The sequence below is a fragment of the Nymphaea colorata genome, chromosome 12 (genome assembly GCF_008831285.2).
Source record: "Nymphaea colorata isolate Beijing-Zhang1983 chromosome 12, ASM883128v2, whole genome shotgun sequence".
NCBI lineage: Eukaryota > Viridiplantae > Streptophyta > Magnoliopsida > Nymphaeales > Nymphaeaceae > Nymphaea > Nymphaea colorata.
Window position 1 is genome coordinate 18,225,441 of NC_045149.1, and position 18,021 is coordinate 18,243,461.

An 18,021-nucleotide genomic window follows, 5' to 3' on the forward strand; every position below is an offset into this window, starting at 1 on the left:
AAATAAATGTTTTCTATTATTGTGTTTACATATTATCGGTCAATATAATAACGGATCTGGTAACTGAGAAATAGTAGCTCCAACTTAAGTTCAAAGAAAAAGAAAATGGGTTTAGATGGTGTATTTTCTTATTAAAAAAAAAAGTATGTTTGAATTTTGATAACTTCAAATCTCAAATACAAGGCTGGCCTGAAATGTACACTTATACGTAATGAGAAAAAATATCATATTCATGTTAAGAAGCCTCATCTGGTATTTGGAAGGTCATCTTTGAATGACACAATGGCATTTTGTAAAAACCTATTTTTTAACCAGTTTTTGGAATATGGTTTGTGTGATTTGATGACAAGACATAAAAGAATTATATGTAAAAAACTTTAGAAGAAAGTTATTTATGTTATTGGTTATTGTCAAATTTATCAACTAAACATGTTCTCAAATCCAAGGTAAACAAACAATTGAATTTTGGATGGAGAAATAATTAGGCCAGCACATGATACACATGCACCATCTTACCAACATATTTAAAATAGCCCGGTAGGTTACGCACATCACATGCATTATACGGACTCTTAAATATATTTAATATATATAGTAAGATATAATTAAGAAAACCTGTGGCTTTGATGGTGTTTCACCAAAGTTAGACGCTAAATGATATTTTATCAACTTTTCTCTTGTAAACAATTTTGCAAGGCTTTTTTTTCTTTACTTCCTTATATCTAAATATAATAGGATCATGAGAGGTTAACAACCTGACCCATTCTCGGGCTGGGGCCCCTAGCAGTTTTTTGTTTCAATCTTAAAAAGACTAGAAACCAAGACAATCATCTTATCAATGGCCTTCCATTATAAGCCCTTGAAGATCCCTTCGATACAAGAGTAAACTTCAGGGTATTATAAAAGGCAGTTAGTTTTGACTTTTGAATTTTTAAATGTTGTAAAAAGAGGGCCACTTATGCATAAGTTGAAGACGACGGCATCCCGAGGCACCAAAAAACAACCCTATACCCTAAAATGACAGTAGTCGACTGTATGGCGGGTTTTGGGCTTTAACGGAGCAGTGAGTCTTCTCTACTCACAAATGAAACCAAAAAAAGTTGTGTGTACTTGTTAAATCAAAATTCAAGTGGCAGTTATCGATGTTTTGGAACAAAAAATTCTCATCCAAGATTTATCCTGCTCTATTATCTATATTTTGATTTAAAAAATCAAAATTATTCAAATCTAACAGTTGATTAATTTAATAGAATTGATTAGTGCATTAGGTGTCTACCCAATGATTCAAATTCAGATAAGCCAAATACATAAGAAATAAAATCGAAACCAACTTCAGAAGCACTGGCATATAAAAACCACAAAGGCATCTTCCTTGCAGCTACAATACATGTCCAACTAGGAGCTTTTTCTTAGGAAAATGGGGCCACACATTGTTTGAGAGAAAAATTTCAAAAATTTTAAGCCGTTAAGAGTGAATCGGCAGTTCCAGGAATTCAAACGCACGCCGTTGCCCTGAATTTCCGCAGATATCAAGTCAAACAGGCCGGAAATTGTCTCGCATCCCCAAGCGCTCGCTTCCCGAGACTATTTTCTCGGGATTCCACGTCAGCAAAGCCTATCTGCCGACGTGGTCCTGGAGAGCCAGGAGATGTCGCCGCGTGGCAGAGAGCTATGCTTTGCCGTTGGATTTTAAGTTTTAGTTGATTCGACGGGGATACAAAGAAATGCCGACGATCGAGAAAACGAAAAGGCCCTTGAATACCGAAAAGGTTACGGAAGTACCATGGCGTTGGCGCGACGACAAAGTAGTAGGCTTTGTCAGCGTTATGCGCTTCCGTGTTTGGTACGGTGCAGTCGGACGCCGTCCATCCTTGGGATCCACGCCGTTCCGTGGAGGGACCGCTCGCGAATTTAATTTATCGTCCGGACAGGAATTAGGAATAATCTATTTAAATTAAATGTTCTTCTGGAAGGGCGTTTATTGTGTAATATCTTCCCATTTAAAGAAGCCTGGCTGTAGGTTTCAAAACAAAAAGCATAAATTATATATATTGAAATTTATCAGCTGTTAGATATTGTTGAATGATTAAAAATTTAAAACCGATGCCCAAAAAACAATTACCACCATGATACTAATAGTGATTTACAATATAGCAACAGTTTTATGTGGTTTTGGCAATAGTTTATAGGTTTTATTTTTTTTGTCATCTAATAATTAATAGATTTCAATTTTATATATATATATATATATATATATATATATATATATATATATATATATATATATATATATATATTATTACTACAAGCATTGTAAACTACTGTTACACAATAAACTGTCACTAATGCTCTTGTGGCGACTCTTGTGATGGGCATTTATTTTTAGCCTTACTTAAACTCCTATATATATCTTTTTTGTAGATCACTATTTAAGTAATTGGATAATCACTAACAATGCACATTAATGTTCATAATTTTTTTCACGCATATATGAAAAAATAGAGGGCAAACTTATTGGTAGGACTACATAAAGGAGTAACGAGGGAAAGAAAGAGAGAGATTCATTATTATTTATTATTTGGCAATAAAAAGGGTAGGGGGCCCTCCCTTCCAGCAAGCTTGTATATGAAAGAGATAAAATTCGTTGAGCATTCAAGTGGAAAAAGAAAGAAAGAAAGAAAGAAAACATGTTTTTGTCTATATCGTCCCAATAATTAAATTTTTAATGAGAAGAAAGAAAAGAAGAATGTCATAGCAAAACTTTGGTCATGTTTGCTAATATTAGGCTAAGCTCTATAAGTTGGATTAGGCACCAAATCAGGCTAAGAACTTCACTTTCCCCATCCAACCCACCTCATTTTGGGAAGAGCATTTGTTATCAATTTGCTTCTTATTATTTCTTCATATGACTATTTTACACTGTGCGCTGCACATTATTATTACTTGTTTTATTTATAGTTTTTCTTTATTTGTTCCTTCTTACCAATTTTCCGATTCTTTTGAATCAGCACTTTAAATCTTCCCACCGACATTCTTGTTGATAGAAAAGAGAGAATCTCAATTTCTTTCTGCCCATTAAAAATACTAGATTTTGCATGTCATTTACTTTAGAGAGAGAGAGAGAGAGAGAAAAGTTAGTAAAAACGAGACACTTAGGTTAGGGATAAAAACCAAACTCTTTGATATTGATATGATTTTAAGAACGGGTTGATGCAAAACATATACTAAATTGATCATTTGTTAAACTTTAATTGTGCTTTTATAATAAGAAAAAAATAAAAAAATAAATATTTTTCATTAAAACAACTTGAATCAAAGCAGGTTTTATATCAAAATATTTTATATAAATATATCAGGATATATATATATATATATATATTGTAGGGGCAATAGATCTGAGCATAACTGGCCAAGAAGGACCGAGCTGTGGCCCATCCATCTAGAGTTAAACTTGTAGCATCAAGCCCACAATGTCTGAGTCCACTCTGACACATAAAGCAGTAAAGAGCCCCACTATTTACCTGACATCCCACAAAGAGCATGAACATTTTTTTTTATCACATGAGCATATCCAAGCTGTGACTGACCCACCACTTGAAGTTTCCCTTCTCCCCCCAATGTTTTTCCCACTGCATTAGTTACTCTTTTCTTATATCTCAAGCAAGCCTTACATTTTCCTCTTAGGTTAGGTGGTGTTTACCTCAAAAGATGATGTTTTGTGAAAACCAAGTTTTAAGGCGACCAGTTTTTAGACAACAGTCTTTTTGAGGCATTAATATGTAAATAAGAAATTTTCATTGCCCACACAAGCCCACATGTATCTCGGACCTTCATGACCTTAAGTTAATAGGCAAACAGTTTTCATTTCACGCATCGGGCAGCATTTATGGAAGCGAACCCACTTGACAGCCATGGCTTGTCTTCTTGTACCAACCAAGGACGTACACGTGGCCGGCCGACCGGGCTCGCGAAAAATACTTTATATATGCTTTTACCCTCCCCAGCAGCCCAACAAGGAAGAGGAGAGAGCCTTGAATTGAGAAAGAAGGCCAACTCCTGCTACTAGATTGGCAAATGGAGCCAACCTTGGTTGACCCTAAACTAAACTACAAGGCATCTCCTTTCAGTCAGATCCAATAGATCCAAATTTTGGGTACGGCACTCTTGACCCGATTCATTTATAGCTAATACCAAACTGCTAAGGATCCATTGGGGTAAAAAGGACGCTCAACGATCACACCATATTGTTAAGTTGAATATTCATCTTTTCGTGTGACACTTTTGTTTTTTATGTTGGTCGATGGGCAGCTAACAAAAGTTACGTCACCTCGATGGAACTTGAATATGAATTGTGATTGGATCTGGATTCGGGTTGGGATTTGCTTTCAAGTGTTTGACGATGGTAGATCTCAGATCCACCAACTAATTACTTAGATACAGCATCAGATTTGAACCTAATACGTGCTATAAAAGAGGGACTGTTGATGCACAAGTCGAAACACAGCAAGAGCAGCACCCTGAAGCACTGTCTTTTTTAGAATTTTTACATTGGACAAAGTAAAAGTATGCTAAAATATAACTATAAATTTGGTTTTTCCAAAATGTGAGGAGAAGCCATGACCCCCTCGTTGACAGACCCGAAATTTGATATGGTACCTCAAAAGATCTGGATTCTCAAATCATTAAAATGGAACTGGCCGGAGGTTTTGTGGTGTGATCAATCCATCCACGACACTATCAGCCTTTAGTTTGGTGCATTCCACCAAGGTCCTTAACAGCATGAGACCCTCATCCTGATAGAGAAAGATGATTAAATGTCGGTCTAAATCTCAACCCACCCAAAGAAAAGTTTTTAAGTTTAATTCTTAAAAAAGAATCTGAAAATTCAAAATTCCTTTTAATAAAATTCTCTTGTTCGGTTTGAGGGGTTTTGCAATAGCATGTTTAATTCCTGCGGATGTTAGTCCTTTTGAACATACACCAACCTAACTTCCTCTCCACTTTTGAGAAACAAAATCTTATGTGCGATTGTCTACATTCCTTTATAAAACGATTAAGTTCCTACGCTCCATTGATATTGACAATACAGCTTTGCTCATCGGAATCCGGCGTACGTTGACCGCGAAAAGAAATTCGGAAACGCGAGGTCCGGTTTTCTAAATTACGACCAAAAGGTTGCCCGGAAAAAGAAAACTCCGATAGTTGGGAACCGAGCCCGCCCAAGGCCCCGTGAGCTGCTCCCAGAGCTCACGTGAGGCCGCGATGCTCTCTGACTCCATCGATCATCCATTTTATTAAACTGGATTCTGGATTTGGATCCTCGCGAATGTATCGCCGATCGTACGGTCAGCTGTATTATAGCGTTAACCATGGTTTGGAGCCTCGAGTTAAGCGGTGGGACCCCTTCGACTTCCATGGAATGACGGAGAGAGAGAACACATGGATCCGTCATCATCATCACAATCATCATGATGGTGACCGTGGGACCCGCAGAACATCGTCACCGTACGATCTCCATCTCCCCCACGTCGCTTCACATCGTGTGACGCAGAGGCGTCAAAACTTGACGGTAATTGGATAATAAGCGTCACCAGGCGGTTGCATTCCGTCGATCGCGGCTCTCTACGACAGAGGAAAAGACTTTGAGGTCAAGCCGATTTTCAGAGCCGTTAGATTCTAAATATCAACGAGCCGAAGTTTGGCGGTTACCCATTGGTCAAGCCGACCGCATGAGTTTTTTCCTAAATTTGAAATTAATCTACTATCTATGTGTGCTGATATGACCGATGATATATGATTAAGTAAAAATAAACTTTTTGAATGTTGCAATTTAAAACTTAAACATATTTAAAAGATGGTAAATTTTTAATGTGTGTATATAATGCAATACTTTATGAACTGTATTTTTTTTTTCTTTTGAGAAGTGTGAAATTAGGTTTGGACCACCAAAATAGCCAAAGTACATCCCCCAACAACACGTATGCCCGAGCGCGGACCCACTGGGTCCAGTCTAGGCTCAAACTCATTGACACACTTTGTCTGGATGCTGCAGGTTGGTTCACTATTGTCCTGAAGAGCTGGATGGCTTAAAGATACTACATGTTGCAGGAAATAATGGAGCAAACTAGTGTACAAGATTTTCCAGTATCTGGATTATTGTCATTTGCACTAAAGAAAAGCCATTGAAGATGTTCATGTGGCCTGTAGTGCTGCCACATTGAAAATGACATTCTGACTACTTTGTATTCTTAATATATTATATGAAAGGAACTCATCTCAAAACATAGGACCATTGTATGTGCAAGAGGTGGGTGAGGGATCTGTACAGAGACATTTCCTTTGGAATTGGCTCAGAGAAGAGATATTTATTATTTGAGAATCTGGTGGAAGCCAGTATGAATGAAAGCTAACAATACATATAAAAAATGCAATAACTTGTGACAAGTTCAATTAGTTTATTGGCATCAAGTGGGTGATAATGACAAGGCATTAATTAACCTCAAGCAAATCCCGTATTCTAGATTTGTTGGTTTTTATATATATATAAATATATCCTTGTGGGATCTCTCTCTCTCTCTCTCTCTAAAATTGGTCAACCGAGACAAACATGCTTAGATAACATTATCAATAAATTAAGCAGAAGCAAAATTGGAACTCTTCCATTGGCTTTTTTTTTTCACATTCATCTCCAACTTCTAGGCAATTGGCAAGTGAATAGTTGACTCCTAAGCAATTTGACAAAATTTATCAAAACCTTGACGTGATTAGCAAATAATCTCCGACAGACTTTGCAACTTACAATAGTTATAGCCAGACCAGATGGGGTTCATCATTTGAAAAATATTTATATACCAATCTACTAATTCGTTTCTCTTTTTTCCTTTTTAAGGGCAGTCATATTTATTTCATTAGACGAAAAAACAATATATTAATTGATCAATAAGGAACCGGCAAGATAGGAACCCATATGTCAAGAACCATAAAGCGGGGATGAACATGAAAGAGTCAGAACCTTTTTATTTATTTCTTGCAGAAAGAAAATGACAACCAATTTGCAAATATTTATATCTTCACATCATATATGCAATCTTGTCTTGGTGGCAGACAATAAAATAGCAATAACAATTATATGAATAATAGTAATAACCAGGTCTAGTTGATGAACATAATTTATTGTCTAGTGGTGGCTTGCATTGATGCACAAGGGAGTTGCAGACTATGCCCACCAGAAGAAGGTGGTTGAGAGTTGAGACATTGCCATGGAGAAGAATGAATGAAACAAAATTTGGGATTTTGAGGGGTTATCAACGGCTATCATGAACGTTTAGACATTTATTTTTTTAACAAGTAAAATCTATTTTTAAATATTAGGAAAACCACTCTTGGGGTGAAAGACCTAAGTCATATAATTGGGTATGCCATAGTTATCATTGTTTCCATAATAATATAAAACTTTGAATTAAAGGCCCGTTGAACATGAAGAAGCTGTTTGGGAACAGTAACATTATGCTATTGTCCCATATAACTTTAAAATGAGTTAGATTCATTGGAGACTTTAAAATTTGCTCCGAAACCGCCCCTAGAGAACTTTCTCCAGGCAAGCATGGCAGGTTTTTTTTTTTTCCCAAGAAGACAAAATGAAGTTAACGTCAGAATATTATTTCTCAAAGATATTTTGAGTTTCATTCTTTCATATAGAGTAACTGCAGTTAACAGATAACCAGCAGAATACTGATTGTATCTGAAGATGGAATATCTTAACAAAGGTGAAATGAGAATCAAACTAAAACTTACGTCAATCCTTTCCCACGAAGAGTCATACAGTCTCATAATGGTTAAATAGAAGCCAGAACAAGGGGGCAGAAATCCTTATGCCACAGGGACACTTCAATTTGTTTTCTCTTTCTGTACCACTTTAAATGGAAATTAGTATGCATCTCCTGTTCTTTATGACATGCCCATATGGTAGTAAAAGAAAATTATGTATCGGGTCAAGCTGGAGCCCTGATCATGTCGTAACTCTGCCATTCTGCTCTCTGAGAGTTTTCATTATGTGGTCTTTGAAAAGGCTGCTCATGAAGACAACAAAAAAGAAATACAGTAGTAGAGGAAAGATATGCACCTTTACCAGCGCTGTTCATGGGACCAGGTTGCCCTCGCATTGGGCCACGGAGAATTTGCCATATTTGGGTAATTCATCCTATAGGCTATATCATGTCAGGTCAAGGAAAACGTATCCCAAGCACAAACTGTGCAATTGGAAAAGTATTCCAACCACATACGCTTGAAAAAATATATAAAACCATTGGCTCGTGGGTAAAGCAAAGTTGCATCCCACACCCACTCATGTATTCTTTTAATTCAATCCTAATAACATTTGGCCAGGATCTTTTGTGCCAAGCCCAAAGTTTTCATGCTAAAAGTCGGGTCAGGTTGTCGTCAAGAGACGCATACAGTCATAAATCCTTGTTTTAGGTGATGGAGAAATACCTCACCATCTGAATAAGATTCAGAGCTTCTCCTTTCCCCTTATCTTCTATTCTATGGTCTAAAGCTCAGCTAGTAGACTTGTCCCATGCATTGGCACAAGATTAATGCCCTGCTGCCCAAGCTAGTGACCAGCTGCCTACCAGTCACTGGCCCAAGCGAGTACAAACCCCCTTCAGGGCCAATCACTGGGTTGAAGGACTAAATGTTTAGTGCCATTGGAAAAAGCATGTGGACAAGGTTAAATGTAGCAGAAGAATTCCTTGAGCTCCGCCAACAAGGATTACACACGCCTCATGAGTTGGTTGACTTCAAGCTTACAAGTTGAACTACGCTTGTAACTTCAACACCCATGGTACCTGTCCATTCCTTTTTCTTAATATTTACTTAGCAGAAACTGTCTTCGGTATAAATCCTCAAAGACTATACTTTTTAGGTTCTGGTTTGCTTCAGGGTTTGAGTGGACCTACAATACATTTTTAACTTGGGCGTTGTATGTCCTACAGTGTGAGCCGCCTTGCAGCCCAAATGAGTTTTGCCCCTTGAGGTTCTGCTGCAAGAGAAAATAACGAGAAAACAGCACTTTAACAGTGCTCCCCTGGGAGCGTAGGTCTTCAACCAGTTCAAATCAGGGATCCTCAAGGGTTTTACACCCATGGACTGTACCGGAGGCAGGGTGCTGTAAATGTGGACCTCTTAGATCAGCTATCCGACAAACCCGGAAAAAATAAATGATGATTTCCTTTGAAAGAGAAACGAAAGAACAAAAAAGAAAAGATAGAGAATAAAACTTCATTTATTTCCCCAGTTGGTACTGAAACAATTCTGCAGTCTTTGAGAATGATGGGTTACATTAAGTGCAAATTGAAATATTAAGGGTTATAAAGAAGTATGCATCAATTACTGACCACTGGTACAACCAGAAGGGACCAGCTTCATGGCACCATAAAGGCGCTTGTCGTAGATGGCGGAATGAGCTTTGTTGCGGAGCAACAATGGCCTCAATTCATCACAAGGCTGGTGGGATGGAATTTGCTGCCTTTAATGCACCAAATTCCCCAACAACTTCTTCCACTACTTGCCACTAGAGGTTTTAACCTTCAGGCACAGCAGGCTGATAAATTTCCATTATTTGAGAGACAATATCTTTGCCAGATTGAAGTCAATGAATGGCGATAGATTATGAAAACTGGCAATCATTGACTGACCTTGGGGTTAAATGGGTATCATTTTCTTCTCTTTCCTTTTATTGACAACCAAAAAAAAAAAAAGAAGATCTACTACCAGATTGTGCCAAGTGACATAGGTCAAAGCCGATATCATGAGGCAAATTAGCCCAGACCAGCTTGATAATTTATTCTTGCTTCCCTGGAATCACAACTTGCGAATCAATTGAAAGACTTGGTACATCTTGATCTATGTGCTTGGAACAATTCCGGTTCCCTGTCATTATCTACAAGTAGGAAGTGAATTTCCAGGTTTGAAGTTTGAAGCAACGTACATTAGTGCCATCTATGCAGAATAGTTCGATGCTGCATACTGGAAAGAAAGGATGCAAGGTCTGCAGAATCCCAGCCGACAACCATTGGAAATGGTGTTGAAAATGGCATGCTGCACGTGGTTGCTACCAGTTGCTGCTGATATTTACAGGTCGAATATTTTTCTTTTCTTTTTTGAAGCACGGGTGCTGCAACGCTTAATAGATTATACCAAAACACGCACCTCTGCTATCAAGTTTTTTGAACTCAGATTTATAGATCACGGAAACTGCACATGGGTCTAGAAACTTAGTTACTGAACTAACAGGTTTTAAACCAGAGTGATTCCTCTGTAGAGAGCAGAACTTAAATCGATTATACCTCACCTTCGCCGGGAATAGAATATAGCTCGCCGGCATTATGGGACTTGTTCTCAGAGTTTTCAGTAACCACAGTGATCATGCATGATATGACATCCAATTAGGTGCTCCATTTTGGAGAAGGAAGGTCGCAAAAGCCCGTTGCATGTGGATGTGCATCTGTATTTGTGTGTGCGTGTGGTGGAGGTTCTTCTTACCCACCAAAGGTCAATACCCATTCACTCTTGCTGCAAGAGGAAGAGAGAGTCCAACCATCCATGTCAGATGCATAATTTGACTGGTGAATTCCAAATAAGTACCAACCTAATGGGCAGCCATACAACGGGGAGATGGTGTCACCATAAAGATAAGGGATACCCATATGGCTACTGTTCGGATGACACAAGTTCCAAAGCTTCCTTTTTGCCCTGATCAACAGCAATCTATGGATATGAACCGCAGGAAACTCGCTGCGATCATATTTTCCTTCAGTGCGTGAACGATACATGGCGAATTGGCTAGCAAATTGAAGCCGCCGTGCGTTTAGTTTCTGAATTCAAGATGCATAAAAGCGAGTTACGAAATAACAAATTTTCTAGCAGATGAAGATGTCTGAAGCGGAGCATGCCTCGAAATGTTAAAAAAGGAATCGGCAAAATCATGAAGATACCATGCTAAGATGAAGATGGATAATGTAGTTAATGATGATCAGCACCGTCGTGCTCATGGGTAAAGCATAAGCGGGAGGAACCGAGGAAGCCATCATGGTGGCAACTGTTGCAGTAGGCAAGTGACAGCTCCTACTCCATGTGATGTTGGTACTTGGTACGGTGGTTATTATACACGCAAATGATGATGTCAACATATGTTGGTTCGTTATATACGGTGCTCACCTCTGTAAGAAGGTATCCTGATGAACTGAAAGGACTCAATGCTGGAAACAGATCAGCATGAAAAGGCTCACCACGCGGTGCTCATCTTTATAAGGGAGGGTTCTAATGGCCTTGTCCTGGTTCCCATTGGAAACAGAGCAGGAATGGTAATAATTCAATGGAGATTTGATTGGATTAGAACCGAATATTCTAGCACGTAGGGAAGATAATCGCATGTTATTGTAATTCGTATTTGTGTATATATGTATTGCGTAGTCAAATATATCAAGAACCTAAATATCGAGATCTAGAATATTTATATAGGTTCTTGATACATAGGTCAGCTTTTAGTATATCCACGCTCTCTTTCTAGATGGAATTGGATACAATTTTCTCAAGACCAAGACAGCCTTCTTTCTCCAACTCATTCCACCGCCAAAATACAAATCCCAAGTATTACCATTACCTATCTGACAGGGCGTGGGCCAAGATGCTTAGTGCACCCCACTGTTGAATGTCCAACCCAGGCCCCCATCACGTCCATGCCTCGAGTACAGTCTTCTTGGTTGTTCTTTACGAATTATTACCGCATTCAAAATTTGAACCATTTGACGAGGAAATCGTTGCGAAGCACGATTCTACCGTTTCCGCCTTTTGCAAGGTCAAATGAGAGTGAATGCCAAAACTCGACATCCGATGACAGATGATCAACCTCTCCATGGACAAGATCCCAAACCTTGTCATTCTTGCTGTTTTCGTATAGGACAATCTATACTTGTGGCTCTGAAATTAGCGAAGTGAACAGGCGTCAGCTAAAGACGACCCCTTTGCTTAAGATCACAATTCACCTCCTTTCCCACTTTTCGCAAGAGGGAACCAGAGTCAGGTTTATCCTCATGGTAAGACTAATGACAGTGCATGAATTCCCCACAAGCTAAAAGGACCACCAGAAAGTAGAAACAAAGATCGGAAACTAGCTCATCTTCAAAATGCGTCTAACTTAAGTGGACGGGATGATAGTTTGGTCATGGCAAACAATCAGGCGGCTGCGAAACGGCCATGTACCACGCGCTGCTGCCTTGCAAAGAAAAAAAAAAAAAAAAAAAAAGAGGCCCCGTCATCTGACCGCCAGATCTTCACAACCCCCAACAACCGACAAGCAAGCCTTGCCCACTGGAAGTACCTTATCAGGTCGTGGTACCTCACGTCAATGCCCATGGTGAACCGTCCATCTGAGATAGATGAGCAGCCACCAACCACTAGCAAGTATCCGGATCAGCAGAGATGGCATTCAGGAAACCTTACGGATCTACTAGGGATCTCCATGAACCACAATTTAGAGTACAGTGGACAGCAGTCACTCCTAGTAGAAAAGCCATGCAAGGAAAAATATATTGCCCAAAGTGAAAAGTAGATGGAGATTAATGTCATAAGTATATGTGGAGACAAATAGCGAAAACCTCCAGCTAGGACCACATCAAGGAGAAATTATAGAAGAACCATTCAGGAGATAAAGTTGAGCCCTTAGTTAACCAGAATTTATACAATCTCTAATCTCTCAAACGACTCTGGTCAATATAGTTACTAGTTGTCCGCGGTACCTGTTTAACTTGAATCATAGAGGAGCCACCACTCCTGAGGACTTTCCAGGGCATGAATTGTTAACATGTTACTAGCATAATTACAACATTTTTGTCAACATGGACTAGAAAACAATCGCCGTAGCAAAACCTGATTGCGTCCCTTGATAATTAGCAACCGGCCAGCATTGCATTAAGAACTACAAAGCACCTCTTCGCCTTCAAAGAAAGAGAAAAAGATGTTCTGGACAACAACCACCTGTCGAGCTAGGAAAATACAAGAATAATTTTAGCTTACAGGGACGATGGAATAATAAGCAGACAACCGAAGGAATTTACAAAATTGGCGATCCACACCTTGATACACGGTGGGAAGCGCTTCCGCTTACACATAACTTGCTATGCATCACATAATGCTAGAAGCTATAAAACTGCCTACAGAACAAAATCAAAAAGCTTCTAAATGAACTGGAACTTGCTAATCATTGGCTCACTAACACGTTGATAGTGTCTCTAAACCAAGGCCTGCAGTACCAAAGTTGCGATGTTTGCCATCAGCCTTGTTGGTAAGTTGAAATCCCTTAAGTGGAAGTTGGTTGATAAGAAGCGTTTCAAGTTGGCTCGCCAAACTCTTTCCCGGGACAACAATGTAAACAATTAGTGCACCTTGCATATCTGCCTTGCAACGGTGAGCACGGACTCGACCCGCAAGATCATCTGTCTGAAGAAGCATGTAAGTTACTGAGTTGTTAGTAGCTCATAATTTTATTAACATCATGTGGTCCCTAAAGAACTGATGTTTGTGATTTACCTGCCCAATGTAGATCTTCTGGTCAGGCCTTATTACTGCATACACACTTGAAGTGCCCACTGTTGAAGGTGGAGGTTGTTCCTTAGCACCAATTAGTTGGCAATCAACTTCCAGAAGCACCGACAAGCACTTCTGCTTGTAAAGCTCAATCAACTTCTTTTGACAAATCATGCTTATCATAAGCACAATATGCTGTATTAATCTCTCAGATTTTGCTGTGAACCAAGAACAATGCAAAGAAATGAAACAGATACGTTAAGAATCATAGTCAAACAGGTAAACTCATGTCATCTTAGCCCCATCAAATTGCCACTAGTACACACCCACACACACAGAGCAATGCCGTTTAAGAGAGGCTTGACGGGCAAGGTAGAACCAGACCAACTACAAAGATGGGAGTAACAAGCCGAAGGCAGATTCTACTGATCAAGCTTCACTTTTAAAAATCTACAACAACCACTTTTTAAAACATAGAACATCATAGTTCAAGACAAATACGCACTCGTATCACACGTTTGACCCAACATTAATTTTTATGCCTAAATTGGACCGCTACCTTTTACTCCTTTACAGGTTACTTGGAAACTCCTACATTCTTCAAAGTCTAAAATTTTTCTGCATCTAAGAGTGCTGCCTTTGTCCACTTGAAAACTCCACAAAACTAGGTGGCTGAGCATAAAAAAATAAGGCCAAAAATGAACTGAGGTGGAAACGAAAGCATGGATGTATTCAGAATATCAAGGATGTATGACCTGTAATGGTTCTGCCTGTTACTGAAGAAAATGATTCTATAGCATCAAAGACCATGCCTGATAATTCTGATGTTGATGTTGTAGAAGAATCAGTTTCATAGGCCATCGCCAAAGAAGATGTCACTGTGTCATCTTTGTCTCCAACTGTTGCTTCAGATTGTTCTTTTGAGAGTGTAACTGCCGAATTAGATGATAAATATTCTGAGGGAATGGAGACAGAATTAGCACTCACAGACACATGTCTTTGATCGGACTTTATAATAGAAGAGGAACGGAGCATTCCTTCAACTTTAATCTTTTCTTTCCAATTTCTCAGATAAATTTCCTCAGCTCTGCTAACAACATAGTCAGGAACCCCTTCATTGCGAGCTGTCTCAAATGCAAGGCTTTCTGTACAAATTCCATCGGTCAGTTTCCATGTTGGTTTCAGCTGGCCATCCATGACCTCAGTTCCCATAGCTTTGTGTATAGTATATCTTGTCCTCAAAGGCAAATCAAACAATCCATGCAAATGAGTTGAAACGATTCCAAGGCAACCAACTCCATCAAGAGATTCTACAATGCTAGCAGCAATACAAGTCCCTTTTGCCATCTCTGTCCCCCTACAGATTTCATCCACAAGCACAAGGCTTCTTGAGGTTGCTGCATTAAGTATTGACCGCAACTCTGACATCTCCATCTGAATACTTGCACAATTACATCAAGATGAAAAATATGAAAGTGCTCTCAAAAATCTAAAAAATACAGAAAGTGGTTCAAATTAACTCCGCATATTTCAAAAATTAAATAACATCAAGCATGCCGGTTCCGTTTATAGATGCATATGCAGCTGTTTAGGACTTCAATGCTGAGAATCAGTTACAAATACAGGTGAGCAAAAATGTCCTTGAATCAGCATGCCTTACGTGAACAATAATAATTAAAACAAGTCTCAAGCTAGTAAAAAGGTTAACAGTACCATCAAAACATGGACAACCCAAGTTAAAAGGAAACATAATAAAGCCCACAAAATGAATATAAAAAGTGTACAAAATTCAATAATCACATCACGATTCCCTAATCAAATATCTCAAGCATACACACCTGCCAGATAGAACACTTAAACACCAATCCTAAACCATAAACCCACAAAAGCACATATAGATACATCCTATGTGCCAGGGTATTTGTGTGCACGTGCGGTATAAGCATATTTGTTATTTACTCAATTGTTTGTAAACAGTACAGTTTGGATTTTAAAGTCCAAGTTGTTTTGGCCATTGAAAAAGATATTGAAAGCAATGCATGAAGAGGAAGCAAGTGAAACAACTACCTTGAAAAGCATTACATTCGCGAAAGCACTATGAATGGGAATCAAATTGGTTGCCAGGAAGCAAACATCAAACGAAGTTGGTTTCCTGGTAACTATTGTTCGACCCGATCTGTATTTACTGCTTATTTTTGTCAACAACCCATCATCTGAATTTGGCATGAAGCCTGTTTTTCCAATTGTGAAGCATGACTGGAGGAGCCTACTCACATTGGGCCAATGCCAAAGTGGTTCAGCCGATAGTGGGTCAAAAATATTAAATGGTGATGTATCTGAATAACTAGTGAATTATGCATGCTCTAGTGAATTATGCATTCAGCAAGATTAAAAACAAAATAAACTCTTTCCTGACTTCTTTAGCCCAAAAAACTTTTCCTGAACCCAAAAAATGATGCATTTTCAGCCATTGATTCTGCATTACCAAGATAACCTTAATAAGCATACGTTTGTCACAATTAAAATGCTAAACTTCACTCTAGATCACATCTATTGGGTTGGTATAATAAAAGTTTGAGAAAATGGAAATGAATAAGAAAATCTAACCAGATTTCATGTTTTTTGGGCTAAAGAAGTCAGGAAAGAGTTTATTTTGTTTTTAATCTTGCTGAATGCATAATTCACTAGAGCATGCATAATTCACTAGTTATTCAGATACATCACCATTTAATATGTTTGTGTAGTATTATGTATGTAATGATTATCTCACACAAAAATCACAGCTAAAAAGAATCCAAAAATAAGAAGGCCATGAAACTTATGTTTGAGCACATAATCCGGTCTTTACCATTACAGGATCTCACTCAGATTGTAAATTACCAAGAAACAATTTAAAACTACCACATATCCAGAACCTGAAGATCACGACACTAAACAATCATCACTAGAGAAGAATTCAAAGAAATCAGCTTTGACATGTACCTGAAAAGAGCTCTTCCCATCAGCAGGACTGTCATAAGATTTCATGTGAAGCATAATAGAATCAAAATGCGGAATAACAGCTGATTCTGCAGGCACCATCAAACCACATACACCAAGTAAAGCTGCTGCACATATTGATCGAAGTAAGCTTGATTTACCACCACCATTTGGTCCAGTCAAAAGAACCAATGAATGCATTTCTATAGAGTTTGTTATCGCATTGCCTTGTGCAATGTTGAACCAAAATGGCGACAAACCAATAAGTTCCATTTTCACTGGATCATTTTGTAGTTCTTTTTCCTGTTTCAACAGATAGAAGAAAGAATAAACATGATTACCAACGTGTCACCAAAAAAAAAAGTTGAAACATAACAGATCATCTCTGCAGTGAGTGGATTAACCAAACATAAGCTAATGAGATTGCATAGAATAACTCACAGCATTAGGCAATGTATACATGGATTTAATATATCAATCTCAGTCAGGCCTATGCAAACTAATTAATTGATTATCATATTAAGGTTGTATAGTAGCCCATCATTACCTTAGGGCTGCGGAACTCCCGAAGAGTTGGAAAGACCCATTTCTTTCTTCTACCTTCACTGAGAAAGCAAATCATCACATTAAGAAGCAGACTATACAAACTAAAAATTAGTCATGTACCAAGATCAAACCATAGAGGTCGTTAAAACTCCATTAGGTAGAAGCAGCAGAACCATCAGAAAGCACCTCTTTTCTCATTGAATATAAGCAAAGAGAAGCCCCCGGAAAAGTCAGGAATTATATGACAAGCAACAAAAATAACTGTGACGTTATCTGCTTCCCAAAGATACCTCAGCAACATGAAAGCATCAATAGCCATCTAGTTCACAGGACAAGGGAAAGGTCTTCCGTTGTAACTTGTAAGCTACATGAAATATAAGGGCGCAGGAAACAAAAAACCATATGTGGCAGCAAAGACAACGTGTTTACATCAAAGGCCCTTGCATTGCCGTGAAAATCTCCTCACCACTGAAGAGAGCTAGGAAAGAAATTTCCTGTGAAAAGGGACAAGCAGGCTTTTCTTGACCATGTGGTCCCTACCTCTGAAGGGTGGTTACCTGCCATTCTTGTGACAAAGAGACTCCAAACCTGATGGCACAACTGCTCAAAATTATGAATCAGTAATTTGAGCATACCTTACATGACAAAATAAGGCCTTTGCTATCACCAGTAAAGTTGAGGCGTACACCAGAATGTTAATTTTGGACTGCAGCTCACCAGAAAGGCCTCTTAAAACATCCATGACTGCCAACTTTGCTCGATCATTGGCCTCATCATACCTGCAAATGCATTTTACTGGCAGATTATAACAGATTAATGTATGGTACTAAATCAACTTTAAAAGCAATTATTATTAAAGCATTAAAGAATGTTAAAAGCAATTATACTAGTCAGATGCCAGTCTCCTTTCAT

General features: G+C 38.6%; 2 protein-coding genes across 8 annotated transcripts in view; both read right to left on the bottom strand.

Annotated features, from left to right (window-relative positions):
- Positions 1-10,316: 10,316 nt before the first annotated feature.
- Positions 10,317-11,113, bottom strand: LOC126410644 (uncharacterized). The gene is made up of 2 exons (XM_050081017.1): positions 10,995-11,113; positions 10,317-10,874 (listed from the first exon to the last, which is right to left on the bottom strand). Exons 1-2 carry the CDS (start codon positions 11,088-11,090, stop codon positions 10,539-10,541), a joined length of 432 nt encoding a protein of 143 aa, XP_049936974.1. The 5' UTR covers positions 11,091-11,113; the 3' UTR covers positions 10,317-10,538.
- Positions 11,114-12,944: 1,831 nt separating this feature from the next.
- LOC116265653 (DNA mismatch repair protein MSH1, mitochondrial) overlaps positions 12,945-18,021 on the bottom strand; it is a 28,172-nt gene continuing 23,095 nt past the window's right edge. For 4 of the 7 annotated variants that reach the window (XM_031646413.2, XM_031646416.2, XM_031646417.2 and 1 more), the window contains 6 exons: positions 17,745-17,888; positions 17,111-17,168; positions 16,567-16,866; positions 14,340-15,018; positions 13,588-13,802; positions 12,945-13,497 (listed from right to left, as the gene is read on the bottom strand). In XM_031646413.2, the coding sequence (XP_031502273.1) occupies positions 13,270-13,497; positions 13,588-13,802; positions 14,340-15,018; positions 16,567-16,866; positions 17,111-17,168; positions 17,745-17,888 (1,624 nt within the window). In that variant the 3' untranslated portion in view covers positions 12,945-13,269. The remainder of the gene's footprint in view (positions 13,498-13,587; positions 13,803-14,339; positions 15,019-16,566; positions 16,867-17,110; positions 17,169-17,744; positions 17,889-18,021) is intronic. The other 3 variants (XR_007574950.1, XM_050080791.1, XM_031646414.2) reach the window with 3 other exon arrangements.